The sequence below is a fragment of the Rhipicephalus sanguineus genome, chromosome 6, assembly GCF_013339695.2.
Source record: "Rhipicephalus sanguineus isolate Rsan-2018 chromosome 6, BIME_Rsan_1.4, whole genome shotgun sequence".
Lineage (NCBI taxonomy): Eukaryota > Metazoa > Arthropoda > Arachnida > Ixodida > Ixodidae > Rhipicephalus > Rhipicephalus sanguineus.
The window spans coordinates 63,202,270-63,227,877 of record NC_051181.1 but is presented as its reverse complement, the minus strand read 5'-3'; the positions used below and the strand labels follow the sequence as shown (position 1 = coordinate 63,227,877).

At 49.9% G+C, this 25,608-nt stretch overlaps 1 protein-coding gene across 1 annotated transcript in view; it reads right to left on the bottom strand.

Moving 5' to 3' along the window:
- Positions 1–916: 916 nt before the first annotated feature.
- LOC119395835 (uncharacterized) overlaps positions 917–25,608 on the bottom strand; it is an 88,730-nt gene continuing 64,038 nt past the window's right edge. Inside the window, exon 5 of the mRNA XM_037662845.2 lies at positions 917–1,069. Within this exon, the coding sequence (XP_037518773.1) occupies positions 936–1,069 (134 nt within the window). The 3' untranslated portion in view covers positions 917–935. The remainder of the gene's footprint in view (positions 1,070–25,608) is intronic.

Below are 25,608 nucleotides of genomic sequence, written 5' to 3'. Positions count from 1 at the left end.
TCCCTTACACAGAACTTCATGTAACGCCATGCATCAGATATGCACGACGCACGAGCACAACATTTCATTTCAGCTTTCGCATCGTGATAGTGGAATTTTAAGAAATAACTACATACGGCTCAGGTGGCTTTGCAGCGTATTTTTTAGGCGTCAGTCGTCATTCCGTGACAGTTTCGCGCACACAACATGTCGCTCGACCCCCTAACGTGTACGATAACGGCAGCCCCATGATTGCAGGGCTGTTGTTAAAGTGACGGGCCCCGTCACTGCATCCAGTTTCCAGTCATTACAGGTCTGACTTCCGCATTCTTCCCCGTCACAACCATCTGACAGAAAAGCAAGTGCGCGTGTCAGTATCGAGTTTATTGAAGGTAAAACACCAGAACTAGAAGAAATATTTAAGGGATGGGGCAATACACAACCACATTTTAAAAAATGAAGTGAATTGTTTTTTTTTAAATGTTTCTTTTGTTTCTTACGCATCCTCTCGAGTTTTGAGCATTGCGTGAACGAAATATTTGTTCGTTACTGCCGATGTCTCGTCGGCTCTAGCGTTTTTGCTTTCGTTATATAGATATAATAAATATCACTGAATTGAAGCGTGACTAATGGAGATTCGTAATTTCTTCTGTACAACTGGTAATAAGCTAAAGTATAAAAAAACTGTAGTACAAAAGCGGACCATATAGTTTTTATTACCTTAACAGTGCATTGCTAGCAGAATCTGCGACTGCAGCCCTCAGAGTGTAAAAACGAAGAAATCAGGGGTAGATCATCATTGCAACAGATAGAGTCAAATTCTGCACATGTTGTTGATTGCCATAAGCTTCATATATAAATCTTAAATACCGTCCTTCTTCAAAGCATGCCTTTTCTCTATCATCACTTCCAGCTCGCTTTTATAAATACCTAGTTTTCTGGACTGTATGGAGCCATCAGTCAGTTTCAGTGTCATTGCAGAGTCCCTTGTCGGACAGCGAGACGCTTTCTCCGCACAAGTCTGCGTTCATGCCGTCGCGACATTCGGGATAGGAGTACCTGTTCTCGTAAGCCACCCACAGCGTGCATTCTGGAAAAAAGTAGACAAGTACAGCTCTGTTGTAGATTTCTTCGTTTTATACACACAACCAAGCTTTATTGAGCCTTTTGAATTCCCTGTAAAATGGCTGTTGATTTCCACATTTAAATGCACGGACAAAAGCTATAACTGCTAAACGGAATGTCTATGCACGGTATTTAAGTTCAATACGATCAAAATGGTCGCTAGGAGCTCGGTTTAGCACAGGCGAGAAATACGCATCCTGACAGCTTGCCAGCAGAATGTAGACTGGTGTTTACATACAAGTAAAAAGAGGTCTCGTCTAGTGCGGCGAGAAAGGCACAAGTGTTGGGGTTTTTGTTTCTCTACAAAAGTAGGTCGACTGGAGTTAATATAGAAAGGCTGCAAAACCATGAGAACTAGTCCACCTAAAGCAGGGCGAAAGTTACCCGTAAGTTGCCGAAAAAATATACAGCTGCATCTAGGTAATGAGTTTGGGTAACTGACTCTCGGGAGAGAGATATATATATATATAATTGTTTGGGCGACGATCGCTACAAGGTGCGCACTTAGAAAAGCAAGCGTTAGTGCTGTAGGTGCAGGAGCTATACTCGGGAACTGCTCTTGGCAGTACTGTGGAAACTACAGAACCGAAACGCCTGCCTGATAGCGCGCCAAGAAATGGAACACAAGTTTATTGATAATTTTCTCCTTTGCCTCGCTGAAATTAATACTGCTAACAATTATTGTTAACTTTACAAGAATGTATTCTTTTTCTTTCCATTTCCTAGAAAGCACCACGTTTTCTGCACGCCTGTTCCACGAAGAAAGCGTGACGTTCGAGAAGTGTGTGGGTCAGTGTGCGGCCACAAGCTCGCTGTTTAGTTCTCCAAGAAAAATATACGCGTAACATGACGCTGAAATGTACACTTAACAATAGATATGTATCTCTCCCATTGACATTTTTTGTGCAGGTTTTGCTAAACGCGTCAAATGTGCGAGCGAGCAAAATTCAAATTAACTGCAAGCTATCATACTATGCTTGCTGTGTAACACGGATGTACGGAAGCCCCACCTCCGTAGCCTACACTGTAACCGAGTATAACCTTCACTGTAGCCGTGCTGTAACCTTCACTGTAGCCGTGCTGCAGCCTTCACTGTAACCGGGCTGTAACCGAGTATAGCACAGCTAAGCGGACGGCTGCTCCCATTGATGCAACCACTCATGAAAATTTACGTCCATAAGACTACTTGTGCTTAAGCAAAACAGCTTCTGCGAGGCTTTTTACAGTGCAGCTGTTTTATTCTACCTTTGCCGTCGTCATAGTTGAAGTAGGCGTCACGCTGGTCAGGTGACCAGGGGGAGAGTGAATATACGCCAGGCCTGCGCTGAAACCGCAACACAGTCACAGAAAAACCTGGAAGAGCGGCGTTTCTAGAGCCCGTTGTAAGCTTTCTTGGGGCTACAATACAGGTACGCTAGAAAGGTACCCACTACGCCATAAATCACAATTATTGTGAAGCTGGGAAGCACCCACTAAGCCATTATTCGTCATTCTGCGGAGAAGCGAGGCACCAGCTACACGTCTGTAAGGCATTATGTGCACTTTGTTGACGCGACGACTGATGACGATGATGATTTAAGGCTCAGCCCTTTGTAATGGGTTGGAAGCTTTAAACGGCCCACCAGTTATGTAATTTGCATTGGGTGACGCCGGTTCGCTATTTCCCTCTCCCGTCATGCTGTATAACATACGTTGCCGTGGGAGAGAGACGGGGTGGGGTGAAGAACTTTACTGAGACCCCAAGTAAATGGATCATGCGCTTACGGGATTCTTTGGAAACCAATACAAATGCACTTGCGAGGAACCCACTACGCTCTAAATCATCGTAATTTTACTGAGACCCCGAGGAAATGGGTCATGCCCTGATGGGCTTCATTGGCAACCAATACAAGTGCACTTGCGAGGAACCCACTACGCTCTAAATCATTGTAATTTTACTCAGACCCCGAGGAAATGGAACATCCGCTTATGGGCTTCCTTGGCAACCAATACAAGTGCACTTGCGAGAAACCCACTACGCTCTAAATCACTGTAATTTATCTGAGACCCCGAGGAAATGAATCATACGCTTATGGGCTTCCTTGGCAACCACTACAAGTGCACTTGCGAGGACACCACTACGCTATAAATCATTGTAATGTTTGAGAAGTAGGGCAGCAGGCACTGGGCCATTTTTCGTCATTCTACGAAGAGCCGTGGTACCTGCTAAACGCATGTAAGACATTATGCGCACTTTGTTGATGCTGTGCCTGACAACGATGAAGAATTATGGCAGAGTCCTTTGTAATTGGTTGGAAGCATTCAACAACCTACTCATTGCGCAATTAGCATTGTGTGACGCCTGGTTACAGAATTCGCGTTGTGCGACGCGTTGCGCGACGCTTGGTGCTTATTTTACTCTCTACCACGCTATATTGCATATGCTAATGTGGTTCCTTCCCGACATGAAGTCTGTATAGGACCTTTTTGCATAGCAATTTCAAGCACCGAAATGGCTCAGAGGTTGAATACTGGGATCCCACGCAGAGGGCCCAGGTTCCAACCTCGTTCCATCCTGGATTTTTTTTATTTCGTTTTTTTCTTATTTCAAACGATACTGGTTACGGACACCGGCGGCGGCGGCGGCGGACAACTACAGCGCCAAAAACGGCCGGTGAAATGACCTCATAACAGCTTTCGCTGTAAAAGAAATAAGCAAAATAAGTTTCTCTCGCGAGGTTGCGTTGAACTCGGGCCCTCACGGTTCGAAGGCAACTGGCATACCTACTGGGCTATAAGCCCAGGCTTGCAGAACATGAATTTATGCGAGCATATGCATGCACTGTACCTTTCATTGTAAGACATTTGAATGAACGTGACCTTTTTTTAAAAGAAAAGGACGACCGTTGTTGGGATAAGGTGGGAAAGGAGTAAGGGGATTAAAGGGTTGGGATGCAATCACCTGCAATAAACACTGAGTTGTTAGTTTAGCGCTGTGTCCCGTCTTGCTCTGTCGTCGTCTGTGTGAATTTTTTGCGCTACTATTCAGAGTTATGCAATAGCAACTAGCCCACCAGTCTGTCCTTTTACACTCAGAACAGGCCACTTTGACTACCGCGTATTACAAGAACTGTCTGTGCTTGATCGTCCGAGTTGATTAAATACCGCAGAGCTGTCATGTGGGCGTGCAGCAGAATGCCTGCCTCTGTGGTAGAACAGAACTAAAAACCAGAACACTTGCTATGGGCGATTCATTTAAATATTTTCTCAAAATTAAGTAGGGGCATAAACCTCATTTCGATAAAAAAACAACAGAAAATCAATTCGCATTTTTTCGAGACAATTTCTATAAACCAAGGAAAGGCTCTGCGGCCCGTAAGAGGTTCATGTAAATAACTGGCAGCGCACACTTGGGAGGATTCAGAATCCACCGGTGTCAAATCACGTGACTCGGGGCATTCGCTGAAGCGCTATTCCCTTAGCCGATCGATCACGTGATATCACTTTGGCCAATCAAGTGCAAGTGCGCATTTCAAATCTATCGTCAGATTTATAACACCACGTGATCTCGTTAGCCAACTAGATACACTTGCGTGCTTACAGCTAACAGGCGGTCTGACGGCGTGGAACTTGCCGCAGTTGCCAATCATTTATTGGCAAATGAAATGGACAGGTAACATCAGACCTTCTGAAAGACGGTGGAGAGATTATGTTAGAAAAACTGGCCACCCTGTATACGCAGTGTATCTCAACGGGGAGGATACCAGAATCATGCAAGAATGCCAACATCATCTTGATCCATAAGAAAGGTGACGTCAAGGACCTGAAAAATTACAGGCCCATAAGCTTACGGTCCGTTGTCTACAAGCTATTTACAAAAGTAATTGCTAACAGAATTAATACGACGTTAGAGTTCAATCAACCAAGGGACCAGACAGGATTTCGTACAGGCTTTTCAACAATAGACCATATTCATACTATCGATCAGGTGATAGAGAAATGCGCGGAATACAACCAACCCCTATACATAGCCTTCATAGATTACGAGAAGGCATTTGATTCGGTGGCGACATCAGCAGTCATGCAGGCACTGCGGAATCAGGGCATCGACGAAGCCTATATAAACATAATGTAAGAAATCTACAGCGGATCCACAGCCACTATAGTCCTCCATAAAGAAAGCAACAGAATCTCAATAAAGAAGGGCGTACGGCAGAGAGACACGATCTCTCCAATGTTATTGACCGCGTGTTTACAGGAGGTTTTCAGGGCCCTAGATTGGGAAGAATTAGGGATAAGAGTTAATGGAGAGTATCTCAGTAACCTGCGATTCGCTGATGACATTGCATTGATGAGCAACGCGGGAGACGAATTACAGCTCATGATTACTGAACTGGATACGGAAAGTAGAAGAGTAGGTCTGAAAATATGGATAAAACTAAAGTAATGTGGAACAATTTTGGCAGAAAACAGCGCTTTGCGATAGGTGGCGAGACACTGGAAGTTGTAAAGGAGTACGTCTACTTAGGACAGGTAGTAACCGCGGAGCCGTACCATAAGAGTGAAATAACTGGAAGAATAAGGATGGGATGGGGCTCATTCGGCAAGCATTATCAAATCATGAATGGTAATCTACCACTATCCCTTAAGAGGAAGGCATATAACAGCTGCATCTTACCGGTACTTACCTACGGAGCAGAAACCTGGAGACTTACAAAGAGGGTTCAAGTTAAATTGAGGACGACGCAGCGAGCGATGGAAAGGAAAATGATAGGTGTAACCTTAAGAGTCAGGAAGAGAGCAGAGTGGTTCAGGAAACAAACGGGGGTTAAGGACATCATAGTTTTTTTTATTCAAGTACCCTAAAGGCCTGGGTAGGCATTACATAGGGGAGTTATAACACAATAAAGCTTTTACAAGTACAGTGTACAAATTGAATAACAAATATAAACGATTGATACAAATAAATATAAATATGCACATACGCTATACTATATGTAGAGATACTATTACTTAACAAAACAGGGATGCTACGCGGAGAAAATAAAGAAAGTGCTACAAAAAGAAAAAAAAGGAAAGAACAGGACAACAAAAACTGTAAGGAAAATTTTCGCAGTGTTCAAAACAAGAAAAGGATGCAAAGAAAGGATAATGCCCGTTCATTGAAATTCCGCGTACAAAGAACAACGATAACAAGTACAACAAAACAGATATGCACAAGAACAATATTAACTTTCATTAAAATAACTTTTAAGTTTATTCATGAAATCTTCATGGTTTTGAGAAGAAACGACGTCGGCAGGTAGCTTGTTCCAGTGATATATTGCGAGAAAGAGGGGGGTTTACTTAAGAAGTTTATTCGAGCAAAAACGGGTTGTACGTTAAAGGGGTGATCCATGGGCGGCCGTGATGTGGCATGCGCGGAACGAAGATGATGAGTGATAAAGTCTGTGGAAATCAGATAGAATTGCTATGATTCTTCTATTTTCTAGGGTGCTTAGATTCAGAGATTTTTTTACGTTAGTTATGCTTGATGTTCGTGAATAATCTTTGATAATGAAGCGGTTGCTTTATTTTGAATTGCTTCGAGTTTGTTGATGAGATAAGACTGGTGCGGGTTCCAAATAAAAGATGCATATTCTAGTTTTGCGCGAACCAACGTCGCATATGCCAATAATTTAGTAAACTTGTTCGCCAAGTAAACGTTACGCCTGATAAAGGCAAGGGTTTTCCATGCACTGCTACAGATTGCTTCGATGTGGTCACTCCATGAAACTTTAGAAGATAAATGAACTCCCAAGTATTTTATTGTATGCGCACGCGCAATGACTGTGTCACTTATCAAATAATGAGTAAGCTTAGGATTAGACGCTCTAGTGAAGGCTACAGCCTTAGTTTTCGAAGTATTTATCTCCATTTGGCACTGTTCACACCAATCCTGCAATTTCCGCAAGGTCATATTGCAAAGCGTCACTATCAGAGCTGGTAGTTATTCGTCTATAAATTGCGCAGTCGTCTGCGAATAATCGAACTGTAGATGAAATGTTATTGCTGATGTCATTTACGTACAAGAGGAATAAAATATGCCCCAATACAGAGCCCTGAGGCACCCCGATTTGACCAGTGATCTTGAGCAAGAAAATTCATTGGCAGTTGCAAATTGGTACCTGTTGGTTAAGAAATTCCTTATCCAATTCACAACCTGACTATGTATATTAAAATAGCGAAGCTTAAGTAATAAACGGTTATGAGCTACCTTATCGAACGCTTTGGCGAAGTCGATAAATATGGCATCTATTTGCGATGAGTCATTAACAGCTTCGTAAATGTCAGAGACCATCTCGAATAACGGCGTCTCGCAGGAGCGACCTTGTTGAAAGCCGTGCTGGTTGCTGAAAAGACTGTTGTGCTTTGTTAGGTACTCCATAATTGCTGATGATATGATATGCTCTAATAATTTACATGGTATACTGGTCTGTGAGATTGGTCTGTAGTTGGTGACAGATGACGGGTCTCCGGATTTAAAGATTGGCACTATTTTAGAAACTTTCCATCCGTCAGGAACGCATCCTGACTGAATCGATTGTTGGAAAAGGCATGCAAAAATGGGAGAAATAACAGGTTTAGTTAACTTTAGCAGTTTAGGACAAACACCATCTGGACCAGGAGCATAGCTGCTAGAAAGACGATCAATAGCAGCCTCGATTCCCTTTTCAGTGATTACGATTTCATCCATGATGGAGGTAACGGAGCTGAGGTGAATGTTGTCGGTAATAGGAAGCTCACAAGAAAAAACAGAACAAAAGAAGGAATTGAACGCAGTAGCGACTTCAGAAGGCGGGAGGAACTCGTTGCCTTGCATTATCGATATGAAACATGAAGACGACGGCTTGGGGTTTATTACTTTCCAGAATTTTTTTCTGTTCTCAGTTAACATGTTGGAGATGTCATGGTTGAAAAATTTGTCTTTTGCTGCCTCAATTTCGGTTTTGCATAACTGCGATTGTTCGCGATAAGCCTTCCAGGCATCATCAGATTGCAAGGTCTTAGCTCTTGAATAAAAGCGCTTCTTCTTGTTAATGCATCGCTTCACGTGGGAGGTAAACCAAGCGCTCCCTGTAGACACAGATATCTGTATTTTTGGAATCTATTTTTCTTTGAGTTCGATTAGCTTGTGACAGACGATCATCCAGTTTTCATAGCTGTCGCGATGCTGCATGCCGTTGAAAAATTCTACGCAAAAGGACGAGAGTTCGCAACAGATCATTTCAGCATCTGCACGTGCGTAATCATAAATTGTTTTCTTTTCATGCACGCTTTCTTTACGCGTTAGCTCGAATTCACAATGGATGACATTATGGTCACTGATGCAGTCTAACACATTAACAGACATGTTTGACGGTTCGGTGGTAAGCACAAGATCCAAGATAGCATCCCCCCGTGTTGGCATAGAAACTATTTGGCTTAAACCGTAGGACGAAATCACGTCAATAAAGTCCTTACATTCAGCTTTCCTTGCGCCGCTATCGGCTGTGCCCGTCCGCCAGTTTATTCCAGGATAGTTAAAGTCGCCCGCGAGAATCACAGGAGAGCCAGGAAATCTGTCATATACGAGGCTCAATGATTCGTTTAGGCAATTAACGAAGGTTCCTTTTGAGTCAGGCGGACGGTAACAAACCCCAACGGCCCAAGTTACACATGAAAGCTGGACCAACACCCACAAAATTTCAATACAGGAACCCGTTTCAAGTAGACGCGCTTGAAGTTCTTTTTTTACTGCAATCATAACACCACCTCCTCGTGTTTCCGTTCTGTCCTTTCGAAACAGGATAAAATTTTTAGTAAAAGACAATTCATGGTTACACACGTCACTCGTCAGCCATGTTTCAGTTGCCACTATGATGTCTGCCGAGCAGGATTCGACAAACGCACAAAGGTGATGTTGTTTTCGAAAAATACTTCTAAAATTAGCTATAATATTAGATAGTTTTTTTATTTTCGGTTGCAATGGCGCTTCAATCATAATTCGCGGGAGCGTCTTGTCTCGGGATGGGGACCACTTTATTGCTGGAGGAATCGACGGTGAAAATATCGTTGCCCATTATAAGCTTGTCAAACTGCAACTTATACTTCTCATTTTTCTATCCTTTCGCACGCGCGAAATCACGAAGCGTTTTTCTAATTAGTTGCACACGAGGTGAAAAATCGTCCTCAATCCACACTCGCGGGGTTGCCAGTTCTTTCAGCTTGGACGCATTTTTCAGAATATTGCTTTTGTCCTTAGATAAAATCAAGTTGAAATCAAGAAGTTGAAATCATAGTTGAAATCAAGATGAAATTGATATGGGCCGGGCACGTAGCACGTCGGCAGGATAACCGTGGTCATTAAGGGTAACTAACAGGATTCCAAGAGATGGCAAACGCTTGAGGGGGAGACAGAAAATTAGGTGGGTAGATGAGATTAAGAAGTTTGTAGGTATAACGTGGCAGCAGAAAACACAGGACCGGGTTGATTGGCGGAACATGGGAGAGGCCTTTGCCCTGCAGTGGGCGTAGACAGGCTGATGATGACGATGATGATGAAATGGACTTTTACAGCTTCTATCTATCTATCTATCTATCTATCTATCTATCTATCTATCTATCTATCTATCTATCTATCTATCTATCTATCTTCTGCGCATTGGTACTCTCGCTATAATCTCCTCAGCTTGGCTATAATGTTGACTATTCGCGTCATGTGAGCCATCTTGACAAAATTATCAACTACAATATGGAATGTTCCCAGACATTCTGGCGCGGCCCGCGCAAGACAGCGATCACATGTGCAAGGGACCAGTTACACAAATATAGCAAAGAAGCGCGCGTGGAATTATGCTTGGGTAAGTTGATAGCTGATGCTCACTGTTGAAGAGTCAAACAAATTTCGTTGCAAAATTTAAATAAATTACGTTTAAAGCTCCCGTTTTCTGTCAGAATTCGTTACATCATTCCTTGCAAATACGCAAAGCTCATACTGCAGTCAGTTCCGGGTCAAGATATCGTGCGAGTTTGTTCTCTACACACACTTAATAGTGTATGCGACTGCAGCAATCGAAGTCGGAAAATGACGAAGCCAGCGTCATACTTAATACTTACGCATGCAGAGAAAATCAGTAGTGAATTGTCAAAGCAACATAACATGACAAATAAGTCCTTTATTATGATGTGTTTCTTAAACAAGTGTTACGTGCTGTCCTTCTTCAAGCAACAATTTCTCGCTCTCATCACTTCCAGTTTTCTTCCGTAAATATCTCGTTCTCTGAAGTGTATATAGCAATAAATTTATTTCAGCGTCATCGCAGCTCTTGTCGAACAGCGAGACGCTTTCTCCACACAACTCAGCGTGCCTTTTGTCGCAATACTCAGGATAGAAGTACCTCTTCCCGTAATCCACACATAGCGTGCATTCCGAAAGATAGACAAATTTGCACATTCACTATTTTACGTAGATCTATTGCGTTTACTGAACAATACAAGTTTATTTAACGTTTCGAATTCCTCCTAAAATGGCTGTCGTTGGCTTCGAGATTAAACCAAGCGAATGTATATGGGCACGCAATATAACTACAGTATGACAAAAACGCTGGTTAGTAGCTCGGTCTAACGGAGCCAAAAGGCACGCATGTTGATATCCTGACAGCTGAGGGCAGATCGATGTTTCTTTGCCTGTAAAAGCAGGTCCCGACTTGTGCAGCAAGAAAGGCACAAGTGTTCGGGCCGTGGACTCGCTAGATGAGAAGAGCGACAGGAGTTAATATATCATGACATCAGCTTCCTTATAACTGGTCCAAGAAAAGCGGAGTAAAATTACTCGCAAGTTGCTAAAAGAGCACAGGTGCTTCATGTTAAGGGCGCTGATCAACCGCCAGTACCCCCAGGACAGACAGACAGACAGACAGTCAGGTAAGCAAGATAATGAAATGCGAAGACCGAGTGTTAGTGCTGTGGATGCAGCAACTAGTACAATTAGGCAATGATTGCGCACATCGATAAAACACCTTACAAATATTTGCCTCGATAAGAATCCTTGTGATTGTGGGAAGCAGCTATAGTCAGGGTTTTCTATGCCTCCTGAGTTTATAAATGCGCAGCACTTATTTGGGAAACAAATGTATTTTGACAGTTTCTATCTATCTATCTATCTATCTATCTATCTATCTATCTATCTATCTATCTATCTATCTATCTATCTATCTATCTATCTATCTGTCTGTCTGTCTGTCTGTCTGTCTGTCTGTCTGTCTGTCTGTCTGTTTGTCGGTCTGTCTGTCTTTCTGTCCTGGGGGCACTGGCGGTTGCCAGGAAAAAAAAAATCACTACCATATTCACGAAGTGAATGATGTTAGAGGAGCTTGCTCCGAGATAATCGGGTAAACCGTGAATGCTCCGTACAATTCTTCTACTGTCATTTAAAGACGTGACGCGTTGTTATAGTAGCGATTGTGGTCAATTTTTGTCGAACCACAAGCGGTCGCAGACCTTGCAGCTGTGGCCGAACGTGTGGTCGAGGAAATCGCGCTTGAAACGCGCGTCGGCACCACCAACATCAGAAGCGACCGCTTCCGGCGCTTGGCCGCTGCATCCCGCGACCGTACCTCTACGAGATTGTCTTGCCGCCGCTTCGTGAAGCCCGCTGCTTCGGCTTCACGGGCCGAAGGGTTCCGGTGTCCGCACGACGCTGGGGTCCGCACGACGCTGACGTCGCAGCGGCCTCGCTAGCTCTCACGGCAGGTTCTTGACGGCGAGCCCTCGCTGCTGCTGCCTTGCGAGCCCTCCGCTCCGACGCCTCGCCTTCTTCGTTCATGTTATTAGTATCGAAGCGCACTGACTGGCGACTGTCGAAAGAGGGAGGAAACGCGCAGTTGTGGCCCTCTAGCTGTCTCCTATCAAACTAGAGCACACGCGGGAGTGAAGCGAGCGCAGCATGCTACAGTTGGCTATGCTATATGTGGTTTGGCCTGCGTTAATATCATCATCAAGGCGCTCGAAGAACAAGAGGAAGAAGGCTTCCCTTTCAAGCGAGCGTGCTCTGAGATGGTTATCCTTTACCTGCGTTACGCCAAGTAGCGGCTACGGCGATGGCCAAGCCCTAAGCATAAGGAGCAAGCTCCTAAATATGAGAACGAAAAGCGCACTCGAGCATGGCGCACTCGTGCCCGCCAGGGCGGCGGGCTATCGGGATCTCAAGCTTGACCATTCAAAAAGCTTGTTGAGGCTGCCTCCGGCTTCTTCATCCCCTCCCACGCTGGTGCACAACGTGATCCTGCTGGGACGGTTGGGTGCCGAGTGAGCACGAGTGTTCAAGGCACCCAAGCGGCTTGACTCAGCAACCGCCACTTTCTGGGAGGCCAGGGGGATCCTGACGAGCGGGCTGCGACCGACGGGGCACCGACGCACGCCGGCGCCATGGTACAAACTGGTGCCGAAGACAAGAACCACAACAGCGCTGCCGAGAGGGAATCAGTGCCTGCCGATGATGAGAATGCCGACAATGCTCAGAATACCGAGGAGGACATCGGAAATGCTGACAGCGTTATTGGCAATTAGAACATGTGCGACAAGAATGCACAAGGGAATGACGCGGAGTGCGGTGACGAGGAGGGCGCGGACAGCGTGAGTGGCGAGGGATACGCTGAAGTGGTTGAGGAGATCGTTGAGGACGAGACAGAAGACTCCCAGGACAACGAACAAGAGGCCGATTAGTCTCAGCACTGCGATGGGCAGGGCCGAGAGTTGCAGCATGGTGATGATGAATCCGGGGAGTCCCGGGAGGTCGAAGGGGAGGGCGTTGAGGAGGATGGAGCCGAGGAGAAGTCAGGAGGTGGTGAAGATGGCACTGAAAAATTGGGAGCAGCGGCTGACGGTGACGCTGAGGACAAAGAAGACGGGACCTTGCAGGATGAACGCATCAGCGGCAACACGCTTGCAGACACGGAACTTTACCCAAAGGAAGACTTATACAAGAAAGGAGGTGTGGAAGATGAGCAGAAGGAAGAGTACGAGGCGGGCTGTGGGGAGAAGAACGAAAGCGTTGACGGAAGTCGGCTAGCCAGAGAAGAAAATGATGACGACATCAATTTCATTAGCCACAATTTTGCCATGAAGCAAGATGAGAACGGCGACTGGCACATTAAGGAATAGTTGGTCCTTAATGTGCCAGTCAGACGAGCGACAAGGTAGCTGAGGAAGCGACAAGGAAGCAGCCAGATGAGCGACAAGGAAACGGAAGAGGAGGAAAATGAAAGCAACGGAAGTGAATATACTAAAGACACTGAGGGCCACCGCTTCGGCTGCATCCTCCAGGTAAGACAGCACTCATCCCGGGCTGCTGGACGGCGCCCGACGTGGCGCGAATCTCGAGCAACGGCTGTCAATGCGGCCAAGCCTAACAGCGAGGACGGCTGCCACAAATAACAAAGGAAACGGCCGGCAGTGGACGACACGAGCAACCAGAGATAGGCTATGGTGTCAGGCTACTGGGTGAAGACGGGCAAGACGAGGGCAGCCCTGGGAAGTATCCGGGATACGAACCGGGCAAGTCCAAGAGCGACACTGCAAGAAGCGTGGAGTCGTCGGCAAGGACAATGATGCCGCTAACGGAGCCGCCGCCGAGGCGGTGTCAGCGGTGAAGTTATTCGCGTGCGCCTCAGTGCTATGTGCACTGCCGGGGCCAAGGGAAGCGGGCCGTGAGGACAGCCCTTGCCAACGGACACAGCATCCATTGTCACCGGGTGCAAACGGCCCGAACTCACCACTGTGACGCGTGCCCGCCCCTGTCATCGTAGGGGGAGTTGATGGTGGGGCATTGGCGGATACCAGAAAGAAAAGGACGAAGAAGAACGCACTCGGGCTGGATGGTCGCGCTCGCTGGGATAGTACGCAGTCGGGGCTTGGAGCATGACCATTAAAGAAGCTTGTTCAAGTTGCCTCTGGGTTTTTGCTCCCGTTCCACACTACCTATCTTAATTAGCTATGGTAAAAACATCAAAAGCACCTCCAGAAGCCAAAGGTAACAGGTACTAAAACGCAGTATTGAATTGCAAGGACTCATCGCTTCCAAGGACCCGTCGTTCAAATGCGCACGTTATTAGTAATGTTCTATAGTTAAACTCCTTGACGGTACCGAAGCGCAAGGAAGACACCGACACATGACCATAGGGCAGCCACTACGTGCGCTAACAACAAACTAAGGTTTATTCTCGAATACCAGGTCTTGCTACACCAAGGCAACAAAACACCAAGGCGCATGTGTTCTCAAACCTGCAAACCAAACCAAAGAAGTTTTTCAGCTCTAGTAGCACCATGGAATGTTAAAAACGCTCCCAATTTTCTGTATCTTAAAAAATTTGCGCCGTGTAAATTGGACAAACTGCGGAGCAGGCCTTCCTCTTTGACGCCTTCCTCTTGCCTTCCTCTCGCCTTCCTCTTTGACGCTTGGCTTGTGTTTGCCTGATTCGAAGCGCGTTAGCCTGTATGTGCAAGCGCTCGGCGTACGTCTTTGTATTTTGAAGCTGAGGGTCACCGTGCATTAGCTGGCGTTTCACTTCCGCTTCTGTCATCCGTATATGTTCTATCTGCCCTCAATGGCGTTCCGCGTTTGCTTCGCTGACTCGGACCACCTTTTTTCATTTAGCGGCAGTGCTCAGACAAACGAATTAGTCCTTCGACGACGACGGCGTTCACGGGCAAGCAAGCGCTGGTGTTGCAAATGTACAACCTGATCGGCGTTCATAAAAGGAAAGGAAACATTCATAGTGACGCAGTGACGGTCTGTCTTGGCCAATTTGTGTGTTTATTTAACCTGTATCGCCCTCTTTTGACCTATTTTGGTAATTTCCGCATGGCGCCAAGATACGACATAAGACGATATCCAGGGCCCCCATAAATTGCTCCACATTTAAATATGCGGAATTCATTGCCTTATAGGAAAAATGGGGCAAGCGAAGCTTGGCATGGGCGCGCCTAACTATTTTGCTTCCTTTCTTTTCTTTCTGTCACATTGCGCAATGCTGTCTCCACAATGTCTCCTAACTGTTTCCTTTCTTCCTGTCTGGAGTCGGGTCGTCGTGCACGTGCTTAGCAGCTCAGCACATCAGTTCCTTCAGGCAACAAAGACGGTGATACATTTATATCCAGGCAGCAATGAAAGTGGGAACATGAAATTACCAGTCGCCTCGATAACCCCGACAAATGATCAGATCCTTGTATCAGAAACGACTGATCGTCGACAAGCCCAGGATCACGAGAGCACCAATTAATAAAACGTTCCATATAAATACACACCTGAACGGCGTGCCTTCGAGGGCCATTTCAGGCTTCTTTGCGTTAGCAACTGCAATGCCGCCGGCACTGTGGAGGCAGTACAAGCTTCTCTTGAAAATTTCCTCTAAGCGATTCTTTAAAAACGACATATGCGTGTTTTTTAACAGCTGAGTTTAAGCTTTTCGTTTCGCCGGTTCGGGTTACAAGGCCACAAAAAGCGGGTATGTGCCAAGCAGCTCCTAGCATAGCATAGCCATGGATAGTAGAGTAAAGCAAGATGGCAGGAAATAGAAGCGTGGGTGAGAAGGAAGGAAGAGAGAGGGTAAAGTGGGTATGCGCCACAGAAAACAGGTGCCTGCCTAGCAGCTGCTAGCGTAGCATTGTCGTGGGAAGTGTAGTATAGCAAGGCGGTGGAAAAAGGAGAGAAAGAGATTCTTTATTTGGGAAAATTAGGTGAATAGTGGAGGTAAGTGACGCAGTAACTGTCTCTCAGGCGAGGACACCACAACCGCGACACCTGGGGGGAAAGGGGAGAAAAGTATAGGAGAAGTTAGAGTTAGAGTGGAGGAGGAGGCCTGGGGGAGTTAAATACATCACTGGGGGCAGAGGAGGAAAAAGAAGAAAAAAAAGGGAACACGCGATAAACACATGACTGGGGAAAAAAAAACACGGAAGTTCCGTTTGTTGGGGGCTTGGTCGGCGTGGTTCAGAGAAGACGGTCGGACAGTTGCGCGGCTTCGATGTAGTTGAGGACCGCGCGCAGGGCAGGGCGCACGCGATGGGCTGATCCTACCGGGTGCAGAATGTCATCTACAGTGGCAGACGGAAGTCCCAGCTGCTTGAAAGCACGAGCGAGCGCTTCGTGGTGGGTGGAGAGGGAGGAGCAGGAAAGGAAGAGATGCGCCACGGTTTCCCTCTCTCCGCAGTCACTGCAGAGGGGCGAGGGCGCACCGCGGAGGCGGTGCCGGCGCTCAGCAGGCCAGACGGAACCTGTCCGCAGTGCGAGGAGGAGGGACCGCTCTTTCCTGGTCAGCACTTTTTGCGATAGAATGCGTGGTGGAGAGCCGGCGGCCGTGCGCTGGTCGGGGTGGTTTCGCACGAGCTCTCGCCAAAGGTTTCGGCGCGCTGAGTCCACGGAGTCCGCGCACGTTGTCAGTGGAACAGCTGGGTCGTGTGCTGTCTTTGCCAGGTCATCGGCAGCCTCGTTCCCTGCGATGCCAACGTGCGAAGGTATCCACTGGAGAGCCACGTCGCATCCGTGTTCGCGCAGACTGTGGAGTGACCACGCCACACGTTGTGCGAGTGGGGGGGCGCGTTCCTCTTTGGCGAGCTGGCGGAGGGCAGACCTCGAGTCGGTGTAGATTGTCGCGCGTGTGACTTGCGGCGTTTCACGGATCAGGTCGGCAGCAAGGTGTATTCCTACCAGCTCAGCCGTGGTGGAGGAGGCGCGGTAGGCGAGCCGGCATTGGCGCTTCAATGCCAGCTGTGGTGCCGCGCAGGCAGCGGCCGCAGAGTGGTCCCGAAGCACGGAGGCATCAGTGAAAAACTGTGTCCTTCCATCAAGGTCCTGGTCCATTCTGCCTGCGGCTTCCTGCGCGATAGCACAGGCCGGTGTGTTGCGCTTCGAGCGCACGCCTGGGAGCTCGAAGCCGATGGGGAGCGGCACTCTTTGGTGAGGGGGGGGAGGGCACGGGGGAATCTCGGGTGCGGAGTCCACGACGATAGAGTCAAACGTGTCGAATAGTGTTCCGACACGCGAGTTGGGCAGTGCCCGCAACTGCGACAGGATGGCGGCCCCATCCGGTGCACGTTGGAGGCGCTCGAGGTGGTAGAGCGCGCGCAGTTCTCCTGTGAGTGACGCCGCGCCAGGCGCCTGTCTCCGCGAGCGTGGCAGCCACTCTCGAACCGCGCGGGAGTTCGTGACACATGCGGAGAACTCGGCGATGGTCAGCGTCGATGGCACTCCACTGTATGGGGCGAAGGCTGCACAGAGGAAGCGCGTAATGCACTTTGGACATTGCCATGGCCTCGTAGATGTTCATCGCGAAGGAGGCCGGGCATCCGGCTCCTCGCGCGAGAATCCGTCGGACCGCACCCTCGACTCGGCGTGCTTCACGTCTCACACGGCTCACCTCCAAGTTCCACTTTAGTCTATGGTCTATGGTGATACCAAGATAGCGGACGTGGGTTTTCCAGGGCAGCGGAACACCGTGGAGTGTCATGGGGCGGGTTGTACGCCGTTCACTGGCACGCGGGTGAACGAGGAGTGCCTCTGTTTTGGCGGCCGAGATGCGGAGTCCTATGCTGTCCAGGAACCCGGCGACGGCCTCTAGGGCGTTCTGGAGGCACTTACGCACCCTGGCGAGGCATCGTGTGGGGCCGCGCACATACAGGGCGATGTCGTCCGCGTAGGTGACCGCGTGCACACTGAAAGCATCTTGTTTGGGAAGGCACTCGGTGAGCGGTGCTAGGGCCAAGTTAAAAAGAAACGGGCTCAGCACGCTTCCTTGTGGCACTCCGGTGGTGACAGGGCGGCGCGTACTGTTCGCCTTCCCCACACGGACAGTCAGTGAGCGGTCTGCGAGGAAGGCTTCAATGTAGCGCAGGAGTTTGCCCTGCACACCAAGCGCACAGACCGCCTGGATGATCGTCGTGTGGGGGAGACAGTCAAAAGCTGACTGCACGTCGAGCAGAAGTAGCAGGGCTGTCTCCCGGTCGTGTAGCGCTTGTTCCAGGGTGCCAATAACCGCGGCAATCGCGTCAGCCGTGGCGCGAAGGGCGCGAAAGCCGCACTGTTGTGGAGGGAAGGTGCCGCTCGCAGTGGCTATTCATTGGAGGCGATGAAGCGCCATTGCCTCCATGGTTTTCCCCGGCACCGATGTCAGGGATATCGGCCGGTATGAGGCGAGGCTGCGCGGTGGCTTCCCGCGCTTCAAAACCGGCACGACCAAAGCTGTACGCCAGGTATCCGGGAGGGAGCCGCTGTTGAAGACCTCGTTGAAGGCGACGAGCAAGAGTTGGCGCTGGTCGTCGTTGAAGTTCCGTAGCATGCTGTGTGTTATGCCGTCCGGCCCCGGCGCGCTGCGGTGACGTCTGCGGTTGAGCACACGAGCGAGTTCGTGCTCAGTGAACTCGGCGTCGCACAGGCAAGCGAGTTGCTGCGAGACGGCCGCGTCTGTCGGCGCAGAGGGCGATAAGGTCGGACGGTGGCCTCCGAGAGTGCCGGCACTCACGCTTGGAGGCGCAGGGAGGGCTGGGGTAAAAGCGTCTGCTAGTAGCTCTGAAAGTTCCAGCTCCGTGATGCCGCGAGCCACCGCAATCGCGAGCACAGGGTGACAGGGGCCCTTGGGTTGAGAAGTCCTCTCATGATGGGGCAGGCGCGATTACGGCGACGTGGATCGCTGAGAGACGAGCAGACGCCGGACCAGCTGTTGCGCCTGAGTCGCCGTGCCTGTCGTCTGCAGACCGCATCTATGCGATTGTGCACCGTCCAATGTTCGACACGGTCCGTGCGGGTCGCAATGCGCTGTGCACGTCGGCGAGCGGCGCGCAAATTCAGCAGCTTCACGTCAGGGCAGGGGGAGCCGGCAGGCACAACACAGCGCGTTGTGGCTGAACGCGCGCACTCCGCTATGTGAGTGAAAAAGCCACTGGCGAGCATTGGTTTCGCGCAAAGTTCACGAAAAACACGCCACCTCACGACACTGTACATGCACTTCGCCCCGCGACTCGGGTGGCTGGGCGAGAGGGCGATGGGGTAATGGTCCGATCCGGCAGTGTCTGGGGCTCGTGTCCAGATGTACGAGCAGGACTGAGACACCAGTGCCAGATCGATCGTGGAGGGGCGTGTGTTGCGGCGCACAAACGTTGGCTCACCAGTGTTCAGAATGGAGAGACCTGTGGTGGCGATCGCGTCCGACAGGCACCGGCCGCGAAGGTCAGTCAGTCCGCAACCCCAGCTGTTGTGATGAGCGTTGAAGTCCCCACACACGATGCAGTCAACTGTGAGCGCCGCGGCGAGGCGGGGGACAAACGAGTAATCACAACGGAGGTTCGGGCGAACGTAGACACTCGCAACGGAAGTGTCCACACCACCCACACGCACTGTCACTGCGAGGCACTCCACTGCGTCATCACAGAAACGTTCACAGGGAATGCAGGTGTGCGCGAGGGTGGCGCGCACATACAGGGCAGTTCGGGGCGAGCCAGGGGAATGACCGGGGTCGGTGCAGGGCGCATCAGAGCAGTTGCTCAGCGCGCACGTCGTCGGTCTGCTGTAGCCGATGAAGTTCTGAAGCGTCAGGTCCTCGGTGCGCGCGTGCGTCTCCTGCAGGGCGAGAATGTCGAATTCATGCAGAGCTTTGTGCTCCGCAAGTTCGGCGTGTCGGCGGCGCAGCGAGCGACAATTCCATTGCAGGATGTGCGGCCTGGAACGATTGCTGGTGTCCCTAGCCATGTTCGTTTAGGGCTTGTTGTGTGGCGAGAGCTGCGACGCACAGCGAGTGGGCAGGAGAGTTCGGCGGGAGAAACTCCAGCGCTGTTCTGACTGCTGCTGCGAGCACGGCGATCGCCGAATCGCGCTGAGCGCTCGCAGAGGGGTCGGCGGGAGTGGATGCTGGTAGCTCGTTTTTTGAGCTGCCTCCAGCGATGGAGGAGTACAGCAGCCCCTGCCTAGTTGGCTGGAAAGCACGGGCCTGTTCGGAGGAGCTCTTCGCGGCGCCGTGTGTCTGCGCCGCCTGGCTAGCGGTATCTCTCCTGGCCTGAGCGCGAGCCTCTGCGAGCTGCCGCTCCTTTTGCCAGCGAGGGCAGCGAGGTTCCGTGGCAATGTGCTTGCCACCACAAAAAAAGGCATTTGGCCACCGGTGCTGCGCATTCCGACTGTTCGTGGTCTGCCCCACAGCGAAGACAGCGCCGGTCGAACGTGCAGGTGGTCTGGACGTGTCCGTACCGACCGCAGGAATCGCACTCAACAGGTCGCGGGCGTCGTGCTTTGACGGTTCGGCGCTGTTTGTGCAGGGAGACCTCCGCGGGCGTTTTGGTGCCCTCAAAGCGAACGATGAGGTTCTTCCCTGAGCGCGAACACGCTGTTACAGGGAGATCGGACGCAATGTTTTGCGTATATCGTCCTCCCTGAGAGCTGTGTCGACGCCGAAAATGATGCCGCTACAAGTGTTGTTGTTAGAGGCCCTCCTGGCGCGGACACTAATACCACAGATGTCTGTGATCGCGAGGAGGGGCTCGAGCGGGCTCCCGATGGGGACATCAGGGGCCACAACGTTCCGGCGAAAGTTTACGCGAACGCGGACGACACCGTCCACCGCGGCAAGGAGTGAAGAGATGGCCTCCTGTGTGGAGGTTCGAAAGTTCATCCTTCTGCTCCTTGGGCGGAATAGAGCCGTTTCCACAGGGCCTTTGGTGCTGGACGTGGGACGGGCCCTCTTCGGCGAGGGGCGTGGCTCAGCCGTGTTGGTGGCCGGAGGCTGTGGGGGACCGTTTGGTTTCGCTTTCGCTTGTGGTGGACCACGTGGTGGTGCGGGTACAAGCGGAGCGCAGAGGGGTGTGCCAAGAGGGGCGCCGGTGGAGGGAAGCGAGGGGAACGCATCATCCTCGTCGCTTACAGCCAGCGTGCCCATGACGCAACTCGGAATGCTGCCTCCTCCAGCGGCGTGCTGGGAGGGGGGCTGCTTCCCTTTCCCAGCGCTCTCCGACGCCTGTTTGACCGCCGCGTCAGGAGGGATCACCTGTTCGTCTGCTACAGTTGATTCCATGGTGTCAGTGGCGGCTGGGATGGGGACGAGGGTGGCCGCCGCTGTCTTGGCTGTGCCTAGAGAGGAGGCTGCCTTTTTCTGAGGGGACCTCGTGACATCAGCGGCTGCGGGAAAGGAGGGAAGAGGCGAACCGGCCAGGCGGGTTTCCTCTGGGCTGCTGTCTGCGGGAGGAGGCGCGGTGTGCTTCCAAGAAGGGGGCGTCTGTAGCGGGGGTGACCCGCGGCTGTTTGTCTCGCTCTCCTGCTGTGAGGGTGCGAACGTGAACTTGTCATGCTGTGTACAGCATTCCTCCCGGTTGCTGCTGCCTATTGGCTCCAGAAGCGGGTTTTGGGGAGAGCGTTGCTGACTCTCTGGGTGCGTTTGCGACGAGGCTGGCGGCGAGAAGATGGCCGCGGTTGTCTGCTGGGCCGACTTTCCTGACAGGGATGAAGGGGTAGTGGGGGTGCTGTCATGGCGCTCGCCTCACCCTTCCCGGCTTTGCCTGGCTGTGGTGCGTTCTTCGGGGCGGCCGGAGTACTGGAGGCCTTTCGGGTGCGTGTGCGGGACACAGGCGTGGTGTCCTTGCGTAGGAAGCTCGCCGCATCTTTTAGTTGCCGCGCGCGAGTGCGGTTGGTGCGGACTGGAGAGATGCGGGGAGGGCTGAGACGCCATGGCTCCTGAGTTGCTTGCTCGCGTACGAGGTTGGCAGCCTCTTTCGTGAGGAGCTCGTACGTTTTCGAGTGGTTTAAATCACCACTCAGTGAGTAGCACGGGGTAAATCCCGGTGGAAGGTCGTCTGCCATCATAAAAGATGGGTAGAAGATAGGCTATTGTGGGGGATCTACATTTGATGGCCTTGAAGCCCTAAGAAGGGCTGCGCACTGGGCGCGGTTCAAGAAAAAATAAAATAACAAACGCTCAGGCGCGCGGTAAATAACTCTGTATAAACAAAAATGACTGGGGAAAAGGAGAGATATTTATGCTGCTACGAGTAGCTGGTCCCACGACGGAGCTCCGCGAAAACATGACCGAACCGACGAGCAACCAGTGAGGGTTGGAGAAGTGATGTGAGGGTGAGGAGAACGGAAAGGAGGAGAGCAGAGGGTGAAGCATTGCATAGCATTGTATTGTGTGGTTTAGCAAGGGGGTTGTAAAGGGAAGTGAAGGGTAGGAGGACTGATGTTACGGTGAGATGGGAGAAGAAGAGGAGGTGACAGGTTTAACCATGTACAGTATAGCATGGCAAGCGCTGGGAAAGAGAAGTCAGGGTTATGGGCAGGATGTGAGGGTTTGGAGGAGGGAAAGGGGGAGACAGGACAGTATAGAAAGAGATAAGGAAAGAAAGATGAAACAAAGAAAACGAGGTAGCAAAACTTAAAGAAAGAAAGAATAATGAAAAAAAATCACAGCATATCCACGGAGTGAATGATGATGAGTGGGCGAAGCTCCGGAGGTCATCGGTAAACCGTGAATCTTCCGTGAATTCTGCCCAGTACATCATCACCGACGTGAGATCGGGCGCGTTTATACTAAAGGTGCGATGAGTTATGACGACTTGCAGCTCACTTTAATTTTACATGTGCGCTGTGAATTTTCATTGTTTAGAAAGCCATTGCTTTAGAAAAATCTGGCGTCTTTCGTTAAGCAGCTGGCGTCTTTTCGTTTTGCTTTAGAAACATCTGGCGTTCTTTCGTTTTGCTTTTACAAAACATCTGGCGTCTTTTGTTGGTTTATTTCATCAATCAACGGCGTTTTGAACAAAATTTTTATTGTTTAATCACGCACAGGAGAAATCTCACCAGGCACTACCTTGGAGGTAAACAATGGCTGCTAATGGGAATGAGAGACAGAAGTCGGCTTTTAGCTAACACTTACACTTCTACTTCTCCTAACGTTTCCTACTGGAACATGCCAATGGCTGCTAATGGGGAATGAGAGACAGAAGAATTCGGCTTTTAGTTAACGCGCACGCTGCGAATTTTTTATTGTTCAACAACGCACAGGGAAAATCTCTCACCGGCACCACCTTGGAGGTCAAAGCGTAAGACTTGTTACGGACTACGACTACTACTACTACTACTACGACGACGACTACGAGGGACGAACGGGTGTCGCCTTAAGGAGCTTCGCCCCTAAAATATGAAGAAGAAACAACTCACTATGCCTTTGCCAAGTGGTGACGCTTGCTTGCCAGCTCCAGTGTTTACTCAGATAGCACAGTCATGAAGCTGGTTTTAACTGTGTAATTGTGGTCCTGCCATTGCACAAAATGATTCTAGCAAAGCGCACCGCCGTAGAAGTATTCTAACACGGGAAAATAGCATTAACCGTGAGCGGAAATTTTCGCGTGCGTGCATTAAGGAGCGTGCGCCGACCGTCGATGTTACCATCCAATGGCAAGTATATTCACGCCACCAAATGATCACCCCACCTGGTGCTATTCCATGGACGGCGATATACTCGCCACAGCTAGATACGGCATTCTTTCATATTCGATGCACATAAAGAGACTTCGGTGCCTCTGTGACTTTTTAGACTGCCGTCATCTGGTGACAATGGTGAGAAGTGTAGATCACTTATGATGTCCAAAACTTTCCATTGTAGTGACGCCACACTTTGTTGTCGGTATAGAGGATGCGCGCTTCTTCTCGAGTGCTGGGATCTGGATGTTGAGAAACGGACAGATAATTAACTTTATTCAGGTTATGTGAGGCGTCTCCGAAAATCCCCTTAAGGGGGAGGAGCCACCGCAGGCCGCTGTAAAAATATTTACGTATAAATATTGTGCTTACACGCTAAGGTCATTGTATAACTTACATTTCACGCAGGTCGTGATATGTGCAGTCGCCGTCATAAGTTTGGAGGCCACACGAGCCCGTGGCAGTGTGCACGCGCGCCATGCCTAAAGGTTCGGTGTCTGCTGTCGAGTCTAACTATGTCTATGTCTGGTTGGTGTCTACGTCGAGACTGTCGAGGCCTGCTTCCTAGCTTGCTGCGCGCCGGTGCGCTGGCCGATAGCCGGAATTTTTGACTGCCTCCACCAGCAGTGCTTGTCACAAAGTAGCGGCGCAGCAGCGTGATATTGCATGGTGCCATCTCGGCACAGTTTCCTAAGTACCGAAAATTGAAACAATCTCGGCACAGACCGCTATTGTTGGCAGAATGTCACGATCGAAAAAACGCTAATTTGTACACATAGCAGCCGTTCTTTTTGTAACGTGAGCATTGTGTGTTCCCCAGAGAGCTGCCGCGGAATCGCGTATAGCAACGAATATAAAGCGCTCCCTGTTAGAGAGCACGGCAAAGCGTTGCCTGCTCGGCAGATGAAAAAACCAACGCCTCTTTTATAGTACTACACCTGCCAAATTATCCCCTTCAGTGCAATCCCCGTCTTTCTTGTCTGCCTTTCTCATTTGGCAGTGCTTGCCGTTCGTGACCCTGCCGTCTGACACTAGCGTGAAGTGTCTCGTCCCATTCGTCCCTGAGGTGCACAGGCTTGAGGCGCGCACTCATTCGCGAAAAATAAGCCAAGAAATTTTTACTTGATGGTGTTGATGTGTGCTGGAAGATGTTGTAAAGTGTGATTTGCTTCAGTGCTTTGTACGTACAGAGTTCCTCATGAGGCAATGATGCGTTCCTATGTGTGCATTAGGTGCAACAAACAAGGACACCGGACACCAAATTCTTTTATAGCTCGAGTTGCGCCAACGATGCCTCAGGTGACCTCGTGAAAGAAGTGGGAACCCAACGCAACATCGGCTTACTCCGTCGTTTCTTGTGGGCACTTTTTTACCGCTGGCTTCAGAGAGAATATCAAAATGGACAACCAAACAAGGGAGCAGTGCCCAGTGCGTTCCCGGCCTACACCTCGTACATGAAGCCTACACTTACCAAGGAACGCTGTGATTTAAGTATACAAAAGCGTGGTTTTGAGCTTGAATGCGACGAGAAGAAGGCTCAAAAAGCGGAATTAAGACCCCCTGTTGCCGTGGCGTCACGTCGGTAGCTGTGCGACCAGTGATCACGGCAGCAGGCCAACATGCTCAAACGCGGCTCTTTGAGAAACTCGTGAGGCGTTGCATTTGGTGACACAGTATGCGCTGTAGCTGAGTCGGTGCATGCCGAAGCCTTAAGTTGAGAAAGAGCGACACTTCCAGCTGAAGAGTTGGTGTCCCTAAAAGATCTCAAGTGGTTTCTCGGCATGGCGCTGTTTCACAGGAAGTCCATTACCAAACCACTTGAAACCACTGTAGAAGGTTATTTGATGTGCTTGCGGACGTCCCCGTTTTTATGTTCACGAACGAAGAACCAGGCTACAGCTCTTGTGTCTCTTGCTCCACAAGTCATCAAGCCATTGGTGAATAACCATGTTTTTATTATAACGGACAAGAATTCAGTTTCAACAGAAGCGATTGCGGCGAAAGCTTCCAAAATTCTAGTAGGCCAACTAAGCAGCTGCATTCCAGACATGTTC